This window comes from Pagrus major, chromosome 21 (assembly GCF_040436345.1).
Source record: "Pagrus major chromosome 21, Pma_NU_1.0".
In the NCBI taxonomy this organism is placed as follows: Eukaryota; Metazoa; Chordata; class Actinopteri; order Spariformes; family Sparidae; genus Pagrus; species Pagrus major.
Genome location: NC_133235.1, coordinates 28,149,761 through 28,162,827, shown reverse-complemented (window position 1 = coordinate 28,162,827; position 13,067 = coordinate 28,149,761). Strand labels below are relative to the sequence as shown.

Below are 13,067 nucleotides of genomic sequence, written 5' to 3'. Positions count from 1 at the left end.
GTCGTAGACCGCTGCTCTTGTTTGCTGGATGATGGGGGCGTCACGGCTGGTTAATCCATCCTGTCAGTCTCATATCAGATGTATTTCTGTAATTGAAACCATCTACAGGATAAAATCAGCTGCATGCAGGAAGTGTTTGCAGCTCCTCTTTGATTCTGCTTGAACTTTAAATATCAGAACCAGGATCTGGGTTCGACTCACGACAGTATAAATTCAATCTTATCTCACAGCTGTGTAACTTTGTAGAATCCAGTTCTGATAAAAAACACAGATTATATTTTCCATCTTTCATTCGACCTACTTTTAACTCTTATCTCAAACATCAGGCCGATTTCACACATCAGGATATTATCACGCGCTTCTCAAGCTCGGATATAGATCCAGTTGTGTTTTTCTTGAGTCCGTCTGCATCAGATGATGGTCAGTGTGGGAACGTCTGTAGAGATTTAAGGTATTTTGGCCCATATGGTTCTTGCTCTCTTGTAACCTCGACCCCGCTCACCCCCTGTTCAGGAATGTGAGTTTCTGCAGAGGTGAGTTTATGTAAGGTCCCACGGTGGCCGACGCGGGAGGAGTTTTACCGGTCAAAAGTTATATTTTTAAAGACATAAAATCAGCTGACTGTGTATGGATCTTTTTGTTTGGGTCAACTTTAGTCCTTGTCTGAAGGATTTACATGTCCCAGATGCACACAGTGGTCCGGGAAAAGGTTCAATAATTGCTTTGAATTTAAAACCGCATTGATTTATGGCAAAGAAAAAATGTGGTACACAAGATAAACACACAAAAAATGCATAAATATGTCCAGTTATCATATCCAGTTACTGACAGTGGATGTTTAGGTGCTTTTCAATAATATCAAATGATCTACATGAGTGGATTAAGTTGATTTTCTGACCAATTTAAGGACTTCTCATCCATTTTTGCTTACAAATTGAGGTTCAGATATCCGGTTAAGATGCACATTTGATTGGTATTTAAATCCAAGTCAGGGGAAGCAAATTGTAAAGCTATTTCCTTCTTTACTGCGAAAATGTGGGAGGTATTTCTGTGTTATATTCAGCGCTACATCATGTAATCGCCACACAATGCAGCGTGCCAGAAAATGATTATGAATCACACATGCAGACTAGACATTTCACCAGAGGGGTCAAAGTGATTATTTTCCCTTTTTTTTTTACGGTTTTCTTGTTTGTCTTTGCCACGGGCAGAACATGTGGGTGTTGTTGATGTGTGTGTGTGTGTGTGTGTGTGTTTTTATGTGTGCTATCTGATGTTGATGGTGAGCGTTCATGACAAGCTGATAATATATGGCTGTAGTCTACACGTAGGCCTCCTTATGTCTGCGCTGTATGTGTGTGAGAGATAAATCTGTCCCTCCTCACTGGGATGGCTGCAGCACTGGTGTTAAACAAAGCTCTAATTATATTAGCTTAAATAACACACACACACACACACACACACACACACAGAATTACTTTGCCTACAGACCCCCAGCTAAACTCAGCAGATTGAATTAAGTCGTCTCGCCGAACCAAATCACTTTGTCTTTACTCCAAGTTTTACAGCAGCTCTGGTGGCCAGAAACCAGTGATTCACAGCCAGAGGTACTCGTTCCCCCGCGGGGTTGGCTACTTTAGCAGCTGCTGGGGGGGTACGTGGTTTTTTTATTAGGAAAACATACCCACATAATAAGCCACCTGGACACCACTTGGTGCAATTGAGAATACATCGTTAGTGAGCTAACAGAGAAGTCTAAACAATTAAATAGCTAAATGCTAAATAATTTGTTTAATCAGTAAATTAGTAAAAATAGTTTGCTAAAAGTAATGGATAAATGGTTGAAACCCTCGTAAGCTAAAATATGGTTAGATAGCTTAATTAATGCTAAACAGTTTAACTAGCAGATAGTAAGCTAATGGCTAAATGGTTGCAAATAGGCCTGAAAGTAGGCTAACAGATGGCCCAGAGGCCTGCCATTGAAATAGTCAACTAAAAGTAATGAATGAACAGTTGAAAGTTTGCTAAGAGCAGGGTCGGCGTAATGGGTAGGCTAAATGTTTGAAACAGATAGCTAATTAAATGCTTAACAGTTGGCTAGTTGGCTAAAACTAATAAATAAGTAATTGAAACTGCTAAACAGGATAGTATAAAAGTAAAAAAAAATTAATTGGTTGCTAAAAGTAGCCTTAAACTGTTGAAATAGGGTAATTAGCTTAAACTCTTGGTTAAATGGATGAAACAGATACACCTTGCTGAAGTAGGCTAATGCTAAACTGTTGAAATAATGTAAAATAATTAGCTAAAAGTAACTGGATAAAGGTTAGACAGATTCATTATGCTCAACAACTGAATTCAACAATAGGCTATAGGCCTAGCTAAAAGTAGGCTAGTTAGCTAAAGGTGACGGATAAGTAGTTGAAATTTACCACTAAAGCTAAACAGAAGCAGTTGAAAGTTAGCTAAAAGCATGTTAGGCATGTGGATAGGCTAAATATTTAGCCAAATTAATGCTACGTTAAAACAGTTAGCTAAAAGTTATGGTTAGCCTAGCCTAAATGGTTGAAACAGATAGGTCTAGCTAAAGTAGGCTAATGTTAAACCATTGAAATAAGTAGTTTTGCTAACAGTAACTGATAAATGGCCGAATGAAACAGCTGAGTGGTGAAAACATTTAGCTAAAAGTTGTTGTTAAATGTGTAACTTCGGCCGCTCCAGCAGCAGCCGACCAACAAACATTGGTTCAGCTTAATAAAAACCATTCTGCTTTATAGTCGTGCTTAAATCAGCCATTTAAAATCCATTCAAATAAACACATTTGGGAAAATTATGTGTGGTGTAGATGACGGTTTAGCCTGCATGAGTTCATCTGACAGTGCTGGAGGGGGAAATCTGACAAAACGGGTCGAAACATCTGCTATAAACAACCAAGAAACTTTTCTTCAGACGGGATCTTTGCGAACAGCCTGGGAGGAATCAAACGAATGACATCCTGGAGTGAACGTAGGGTTTTTCTCTCACTTCGTCCCGGCCGTCGCCGTCGTCGCACGGCCTCCAGCCGGGCCTTTGATCAGCCGAACGATCAGTGGGGGCGTCAGTTTTATGTCCTTTTTCGTCCGTTTTGATTGGAGAGCTGGCTTCCATCTACCCCGGGGTTGAAGTTTGTTCATCCTGCCTGCTGTGAGGGAGACATGGAGGTGGTCTCATGAATAGCAATGAGAGAAAGAGAGGTTTTTTTTTAGAGAAGCCAGGAAACAGAAAAAGAACGAGAATTTAGACAAACTGATGCTTCAGCTCGCTGGTATTCAGCTCTGTTTTACTTTTCTCGTTGTTTAGCTGCAGTTAGATGCACTTTCTGGCACGAATCCTCTGGGAAAATCTCTGAATTGGAGGATTTGGGTCTTGAAAATTGTCAAGTTAACAAATATTGTTGATAAGCTCCGAAAAAACAAAACAAGCTCTCCGCAGTGTCGCAAGCAAAAAAACTTTCTCCCTAATTTATTTGTGGAACTTGGAATGAACTAAGTGTGTTTGTGTCAGTCTGGCAGACCTGGTGTCTCCAGACAGGCCTCCCACACACACACACACACGCACACACACACACACACACACACAAACACAAACACAAACACACACGTTTCCTTTTGTTCCACCTCCCTCTTCCTTCCCCAGGGTCCCCTGCTGTTACAGCGTGGACACTGTCGTCTCAGAGATACAGACGTGTACTTAGAGTTGGTCCAAACAGTCCAAATGGTTCCAGGAGGCCAAAGGATTGCAGAATTTTCCACGAAGGAGTGAAACCTTTAGTTAGAAAAAGTGGGAATCGGCTAATTTAGAGCTGAATTTACACGACACCAGCAGAGATATGTGCCTGTGAGGGTTTTTGTGTAGTTTATAAACACTTAAAAACACTTAGGTTACAATCGACCCGGTGTCGGGTCAAGACTGGGTGAACGTGACCAAGTAACAATGGGATGTTTTTGACCCGGTGTTGGTGACGTAGGTGTTTTGTATTGTGTTGACTGGGTTGATTTTAATCCAGTATTTTTTTATTTATATGTGGAATAAAAGCATTAAATGATTAGTTTTGGATAATCTTTCAAGTCATTCGTTGATTCATTAATTCAGCCTCTCTAATGTGAAGATGTGCTACTTTACTCTGTTTTATATCATTGCTAATTAATTTATCTTGAGCTTTTGGACTGTTGGTCAGAAAAAAACAACACGTACTCTTTGCTCAGTGGCCTTCAGCCTCAAACAAAACCAAACCCTCTTGTTGTGGACGTGAAGGGCTCCGCGGTCAAGTTAGCAACGATATGTTATATGCAACTTCTGGTTAGACTTTAAAAATAAAGCTGAATGCTTTGAATAGTAACGTCGCCAAACGGTCCGTTCACATTACGTTATTCACTCTTAACTCTTCGTCAAAACACAGGACATGAACTCTGGTCTCTGGATGAAAAGTCCTGTTAATGACCTGCTGAACTACCACAACAACCTCAGTGGCGCTAAAGGTTACGACACTACGACGTCAAACTTTGAAGCTCAGAGCTCATCAAGAGTGAGGAGTGAGAATGGGCTGAAAAAAAGCCATATTAGGATGTCAACCTCGGCTCTAAGAGGCCATAATGGGCATTTTTCACAACTTTTTGACAATAATTCATGACCTGAAATGTAAGAAAATCTGTAGATAAACTGATTATGAAGATAATAATAACTATACAGTATCGTGACAGAGTAGGGGTTTGAGAAAAACCATCAGCCAGACGTCAGAATGTAGATGTACAGTGAGCCGTGAGAAACAAACAAACAGCACAGCTGCTTTTATTGAAATCTGAATGACATTCAGTGACACTTTTGCAGTTTTCGGTGGGTTTCAGACTCAAATATCTGCATGTGTGAGTGTATATGGAGACGATCTGCCTCTAAAGGGCCTTTTGAAATGACTTCTGTACCACCGTGACTGAGCGCTCGGCAGGGAGCCGGGACAGACTTTACAACGTCTGGCTGACACTTTAATCACAATGCTCACTTTGTTTTTCTGCCTCAGTCAGAAACAAAATGAGCCTTTAGATTTATAACTTTTAACTCCGAGTGTTTTCTTCTACAACCCCGGGTCTTCTCGTCTTTAACCAAATGAGCAGATCCTAAAAAAATCAGTTTATCCAGCTAACGGTGTGTGTAATAACGTTTTTAAACCATTAAAGGGGCAGTTAGCATGACAAACATTTCCCCTTCTGACCCCGACTGTGATTCATGAGCGGTGGAGTGATGCAGCTCTCGACTCATGATGGTATCTTGATAATTATCTCCTCGTCTGTTGATAATCTGGACTTCATAACTTCATTTAGAGACAGAAACATCTTGTCCGATGATATTTCAAGACACACAGAGTCCACTGTTTCAGTTTACATTTATCTCATCTATATTTAACCAACACATTAGCAGCTTTCTGGATTCATTCATTCAAAAAAAAAATGTCTTCCAGGTCTGAACTCTTCAACTCTTTGCTAATGGAGTTTTTCTGTCCTTGGCAGCTTTTGCATGTGTGGAGCCGCTGGGCATGGAGTCGGGAGAGATTTCCTCGGAGCAGATCACCGCCTCCTCCCAGTACAACTCCAACTGGTCCCCCGAACGGTCACGGCTCAACTACCAGGAGAACGGCTGGACGCCCTCGGACGACACCGTCAGGGAGTGGATACAGGTCGGTAGCGTTTGGTCACGTTAGAGGTCGAGGGATCGTTTTTTTTGTTTGGGAAAACTGAAGTTATGTCACACCGGTCTTCATTTTACAGTCTGATCTCAGGTCTGCAGGTTCGCTCGTTCACTCTGCGGCGTTCCCTCAGTTTGAACCTCACTGTACCTCTGAGATCTCGCTCACATCTGGTCTGAATATTGTTCACTCATTTGTACCACTTTTCTGCACGTTTCAGGGACACGGCAGCAAAAAAAGGAAATAACCCAACATGCATTATTTATTGAGACCTGCCTCTCCAGCGCCGTTGACATTTTTCTGTCCTCATTGTGAAATCTGACGAACGATCGCTGAGTGTGGAAAATGCAGCAGCACACGGATTCGTTTCTTTAAACATATTCAACGTCTTGTGCTGCTGGACAGGTTTTCAGAGGGAAGAGGTGCAGACAGGTTGGCTCCCAAGTCGTGTTGGGACCCATGCAACAAAATTGTTTCCATTTCAGGGCTGCGTTTACGTCAAGCGTGTTGAATGTATTCAGGCAGGATACAGTGTCATTCACAACTGCACTGAGAGGTCCAAACATTTCAGTTTCTATTATCTGTTGTGAACTGTCAAAAATACAATCATTTGCTGTTGAGATGCACGTACAGTCTGTGCATTTGTTCTGGGCTTTACAAGATTGTAGCTTGTTCAGCAAGAGGGAACGAGAGAGCTTGAGGTAAAAAAGTAACTTTAGCTTTAGCTAGCAAGTCGCTTCCTCTTCAGCTACAGTTTCAGATCTCTTTCATTAGCTACTTTATATCTGCGTGCTGTACGGAGGCAACTGGACTTGCTTGAGGATGTTTTACCTCTCGTGCAGGAGGCTTCTTCAGTTCTTCAGATGTTCAGCAAGTCCATGTGCCTCCATATACGTGCACATAGATATCCCATGACCTGGATGACTGAGTACCTTCACCAGCATGTAGCTACAGTACCTTCAAGTTAGCTGTCTCTGAGGAACAAAGTGGAATAAATGTGAAGAAAAACGTTTAGAAGATAGTCGAAACTCTTTCTCCCACAAGAACAATGTCAAACAGGAGCGTATCCTTTGACACGTTAACCCTCCGAGTGATTCATCACCAGCACCCCGACTCTACAGCTGTAAAACACCCTCGGGACGTACAGTAGGAACGACCCCAGTGAAAGCTCAGCCTGACTGATTTACTTCATCTGTTTCATCCTGTGCTCTTGAACGCCCCACGAAGAAGAAGTGCATTCCTTCACGTTTCAGCTGAAGCTACAGGAACTGCAGCCTGATTTGTTTGGAGTCCCTTTGGCACCAATTTAATAAAGACCCGACAGGACGACAGGTCACTGAAACGTTTGTTAACAACAAGCATCTGCTTGTCCTGAGATGGACCTAAAAAAACTGTAGGTGAGATCGCCCCCCTCCAGACGGACCTGTAAGGTGCAGCCCCGCGATTAGGACGGTCCCATTGTCCCGCACAGGAACTCATACAGGAAGACTCACAATGCCCCTCGCAGTAAGAGCAGACCCTCGCTTCCTTCCTGTGGAGGTTACAACAGGAAGTAGACAGGAAGACGGCCTCTGTGCCAGATTAGTAGCAGCGGCACTCTATTGTCCGTCAGGGGACTTCTTTTAGCTACCGGGCCACAGCTGAGCCCTCTGGGATGTAATGATACGAAGGACAGTGTTTTTAATGGAAGTAAATGAGTTCGTATGTAGAGACAGCCAAGTGGTCGTCCGATAGGAGGAGGCGATGCTTGAAATAAGAGACGTTTAAGGATATTTTAGAAACAAGAAAGGACACCAGAGATGCTTTATGTTATGAGATATATGAGATTAGATCAACTCACAGGAGAGCTTCAAAAATCCCTTCGACATTTTGTAATCAACACATTTTTTTTTGAGTGAGAGCGCTCGGCTCACCTCGTTGCTCGTCTGGAGGAGGACTTGTAAAGTCAGGTAAAGACAACCAGTGTGGAGCTCACGCTGAAGAAGCCTACACACTTCATCTATAATACATCATCGTACAGACGAGGCCGAGTCGTACCACACCAGGCAGAATCGCAACCTAACCCCGGGTTAGTGTTTGTTTGTGGTAATGTGATGAGCGGTGTAGTACTCCAGCAGAGGAGTACTGGTTGTGTGTTTTTTTTTGTTTTTTTTTGGCGCCTCTGGGCAAAATATTCAGGAGCTGCTGTGTGTGTGTGATCTGCAGTGTGTGCTGTATCTGACGGGTACTGAAACACAACAGGAAGGAACACAATGCACAGACGGTGGGTGGAACCGGGGGCGTCAATAAAGGACGCGCAGCTCCACTCTGGGGGTGATTCTGCATACGAGAAGCGACTGGACAGCAGTTTTTATACACACTCGGTGTGATGGTGCTGTTCAAGCCTCATGCAGCAAAAATGTATTTTACATACACGTTGATCTATAATGTCTAACAACGATATGTTCACCTTGTAACACATATTACACAAATATAAAGAGTGGACACGTTTTAAATTAGTGTCATCTTCACGTGTTGAGATACATATATGATACGTTCTCTACATGCTGGCAAACACACCGATTTTTGTTTTTCTTATGTTGTAAAGAGAAATAAGCATAAATTCCTCAAAAGTATATTATCTAGTTATTTATAATAATGTAGTTTTAGATATATATCAGCACTAATGTGACCCCTTATTCCTTCCCACTCTCTGTAAATATTGAATTTGGTTATATTTCAGCCGAAACACGACCCGGTCACACATTTTTAACGCAACATAAATGTCTCCTACGAGAAACCGCCCGATTCAGGCACTTTCACAAGAGTCACTGTAGCTGCTGTTATGAATTTAGTGGTTCAGTTGTTCAAATAATCACAAACCAACCGACACAAAGCGACGCCGGGGCTTTGAATGCCCCATCGGATCGGTGCCGGGGGTCCTGGAATGTAACTAAGTACATTTACTCAAGGTCTGTACTTTTTGAGGTATGTAGGCAAATATTGTATTATTACATTTAGTAACTTTGCAGAAAGAAATACTTTTGATACTTACGTACATTTAAAATCAGATACTTTAAGACTTTTAATATAAGTGACTTATATCTTTACATTTACTCAAGTATGACCTTTAACAGCTGTTACTGGTTCCGGTCGCTCTACGTTAAACCAGATTTTGCAGGATCTTTCATCAGTGTCCTTCAGTTGTTACTGGGCTTATTCTGCTTATTCTGAGTAGAAACAATTTGCAGTCAAGATTAAAATGCCCACTTCTCATTATGCATAAAAAACAGGGAGGTAAAAACACCTGGCCCAGTTTGCTGAGCTTGTATCTGCCCCCTCAGCACCACCGTAGTGCTCCGGTGTGTTTTCCACGAGGACGCGCCGACTGTAGATACCGAAGGAGGTGACGACACTCATCATTCAGCTCAGCAGTCATGAGATCTGCACCAGTCACATGCTCGCCCCTCGCTGCCCGAGGCTGCTGCGGCGTCCGGCCTGGTTGGTGTGCGAGGACAGATTTCTGTGTGTGTGCCGTTAAAAAGTAAGGACTTTGTTGGCAGTCCCTCCTGAAGAAACAGCGGACCGTCCCCCTGCCACAGTGATTTATAGCCCCCAGAACCGGCGCTGCCACCCTCCCCCCCTCCCCTCCGACTCCGTGAGCCGTTTGAGTTATGACTGGTTGTTTTTGTGAAAAGAATTTTCCATTTTATTTGATTAAGTGTGGTGCGTGGCCAACTCCGCACAGCATGGTTTGCCTTACGGCTTTTCCATTCATCTTACTTGAGAAGAAAATTACAACTTAGTTAATTCTTGCATGCCTGCCTCCTCCACTGCAAACACCTCTATTATTCATTTAAAGGCATTTATATTTTATTGATACTATTTTCAGGTTACTATTCATAATGTTGTCGGGGGGGGAGATGATGTTGCCCGGTGGCAATTTGGATGGCGGCAGACAGTGAGCTCATTATCTAGCTTTATGATAAATCTGTAATCATATTTTGCACTGCGGTGACTCATTTCATCAGCATGCTCGAGATTCGCAATGAAACTGGAAAGACTCGCCATCTGTTAACCACATTTTTTTTTTTTTTTACACCAGCGATGATGACAGAGGTATTAACTGTAATGCTTAAGGGGGGAAAAAAAGTGCTAAAATGTTACTTATGCAGCAATAAAATAACCTCGTGCAAAGTAACACGAGCATTAAAAGTAGATTTTAATGGGGAAATTACAGATGAGTCCATACTTGCAATAAGAAAAGGTGGTTTAAGATGAAGCTCAAAGTGTTTTTAAGTAATTTAACGTCACAAATCCGCATTTCATGTCTTTAAAATGTCATCAGACACTAAATCAAGAGTGCGTTTTTGCTTTAAACGCTGCGTTCGAGCTTCATTTGTACGACTGCGGCTCAAAAACGGTCGGTCCGTGCATCTTTTACAAGTTCTGGTGAATTGACTTGTTATTGAATACTGATGTGATGTAAGCCCAGGAAAGGCTTCCTTCCCCTTGTTGGTTTCAGGTATTTATAGACGCCGTCGCCGTTTGTCTCCAGGATCTCTTCTGACGCCACCAGGAAGAAGAAGCTCAGCGACGTGCATCTGGAGAACACATTTTAGGCCTCGTGTGAGCCGAGTGTGCCGTCGAAGCTGAAGCTGGGGCGGGGGGGGGGAACCGAAAGACAAAAGATCCTCCAGAGAGCGTTTAAGGGTCCCTGCTATACAGAGACCTCTGGAGGAAACTTCCAAAACCCACCGGAAATGTCAATAACTGAGAGAAAGCTCGACACAAATCAGACCTCTTAATGTGCAGACACGCATGTCTGAGTTTTCTTTAAGCACATCAGTGGGCTGCGGTGAAAGAAGTCGAGCTACTTATCGTAAATCTAAAAAGCAGGAGAGACAAAAAAAGGTGATGAAATGGGAGTTGAGTCATTTATTAAAGAAAATAGAGCCTCCATGAAAACATAATTGTGAATAATTTATTAAATTTCTGCCGATGGGTCCTGCTAAATCATGCAAACCAGACCTTTAAATCAGTATATTTATCAATGTGAAATCCTCCAATCAGCAGTTTGACCACAATGTCTTCCAAAATGTCTGTAAGCTCATTTCTTCAGGCATTAAAGAGCACGGTAAAGAAAAACCGTGTGCCTGTAGTGAAGATATTCTCTCCTCATTCAGTCCACTGCTCGCCCTCAGAGTCCAGCGCTCTCTTAAGTAAACCTCAGATGAGATGTGAGTAATTGAGGCTCTTTCTTTTACTATCACCGCTGAAGCAGTATCCTGTTTTGGCAGGAAGTAGCAGTGCTTTTTTTTTTTTCTTTCTTCAATCTCATTTAGCCACACTTGACTGAATTATGTCCCCCTTCCTGCATTTTGTTCCCTTCATTAAAAAGCTTTAAGTGTGACTATTTTCCGTGGCACACATGTAGGCACTGCCAAGTGTTGAGTAATTAGAAGATGGAAGAGCAATTAGCCTCAGCCGTTTGATGGAGGAAGTCTGGAGATTGTAGCTTTGACCGGCAGCGACTGAAAACATGTAACAACTGTAACGGCTGGCCCGTTGGCTTTACTGTAAGTGCCGAGGCTTTTTCCTGTTTAAACTGGGGCAACATCATTAACTCTTAATGACTCAAACTCTGGAAAACTGTCAGTTTAACACGGGAATATTTTTACGTCTGTCAAAAGTTATGTAAGGACAAAAGAAGTTCGTTGTTCGTGTGTATGTCAGTCATGCGTTTAGCTTTTTCTGCACAATGGAAACAGTAAAGTCCCTTTAAAGCCATCCTGAAGGCTTGTGTTGGATGTGAGGGAGCCTTTTGTGTTATTTTTCTAATTTTCTGAGCTAAAAAAAGAATTTAAATCAACAAACCCTCAAGGAGTTCATCATAAGATAATTGAAAAATACTAATATCAGGTCAGTTTCAGTGTAATATTTCTGCTAATCAAGACGTAAAAAGAAAAAATGCCCATTACTATTTCCTGAAGCCTGAGGCGATACCCTCTATTTGATTGTTTCATCTAACCAACGCTCCAGAACCAAAAGATAATCAGTTTACTGTCTAATGAGACAAAGCAAACCTTTCTCAAGAGCAGTTTTTACTTCAGAAGTAATAAGGATTAATGGATTATCAAAGCAGCTGCAGATTAATTATGTGTCGCTCATCAGGAGTCACATGCAGATGTGATGTATCATTTTTGGTCCCCCTTCGCCTTTTCTTTTTCCACGTTTCTGAGTGACCCATGCATGAAAGTCTGATGTATTGAGGTCGGTATCAAAGTGTTTAATATTCAATCTGCAAGAGGACAGCATGAGTGTAACAGTTTGCCTCTCCTAGGTGCGAAAAGTACATGCGTGTATGAAGGTGTAGTGTCAGCAATTGGGGTAGATCGGGGCCGATATTCAGCATTTTCCGATTATTAGTATCTGGGATTTTTGTGTCAGATTGCAACGTGCTCTCACACAGTGTCCCGCCCACAACAATATCTGATTGCTCACAATTAATAGCCTATAAATACTGAATAATCTGAATCTGCAACGTAACTACTAATTAAGTTTTTAAATAAGTGTAGTGGAGAGGAAGTATAAAGTAGTGAAGTACCTCAAAATTGTACTATTTCGGTCCCAAATGTTGTTTTTTAGGCTCCTTCATTTCTAATAATCCGTATCGGTATCGGCCGTGAAAAAGCCATATCGGTCGACCCAGTAGTCAGGAAGGTGCGTCAGGAGGAGGAGGAAGAGGCTGGGGTTGGAACAATGGCTAGATTACTGGATTTTCACCTTGGATACGCGGGTTTAAATCCTGTGTGAAGCCAAAGGTCACAAGTGATTGTTTTAAGGAAGAACTTATTTTGAAAGTGTAACCAAACGTTGTGCGTTTGTTATTTCCAACTTGACGACGGACTGAGACCTTGTAGGCGAGGCTAAAGTGACACTGACATGGTGGACCGGCGGGTGTATCACATGTCTCAGCATGATGGGGTCTGCACAAAGGTAAATCCTGGGTCATGACATGAGTCAAAGGATAGGAAAGAAAGAAACATTTTTTTTTATTGTGAAATGCTAAATAATTTCACATCCTATTGATGGTGGGCTACAAGGAAACATTGCTTCATTTAAAACAAGCTGAACAATGATAAGAAACCACTTTACCTACCTTCTTAACGCTTGATGCTACAATGATCAACAGAAATGATCTCGTAGGCTGTTTATGTATTTCACAACAAAACTTACACCATATGTGTCGTCGTCACACGCAGCATGTGTCGTGTTTGGGGGGGATACATCTCGTGGGAATCTTATATCAGAAGGCAGCTGGGAAACGGCGGCCAAGCAATCCCACGAAACATGCTTTCCCAGGGGTCTCCCT

General features: G+C 42.2%; 1 protein-coding gene across 1 annotated transcript in view; it reads left to right on the top strand.

Annotated features, from left to right (window-relative positions):
* The window catches only part of LOC141016596 (neuropilin-1a-like), an 84,023-nt gene that overhangs the window by 43,770 nt on the left and 27,186 nt on the right, over positions 1-13,067 (top strand). Inside the window, exon 6 of the mRNA XM_073491061.1 lies at positions 5,538-5,704. Within this exon, the coding sequence (XP_073347162.1) occupies positions 5,538-5,704 (167 nt within the window). The remainder of the gene's footprint in view (positions 1-5,537; positions 5,705-13,067) is intronic.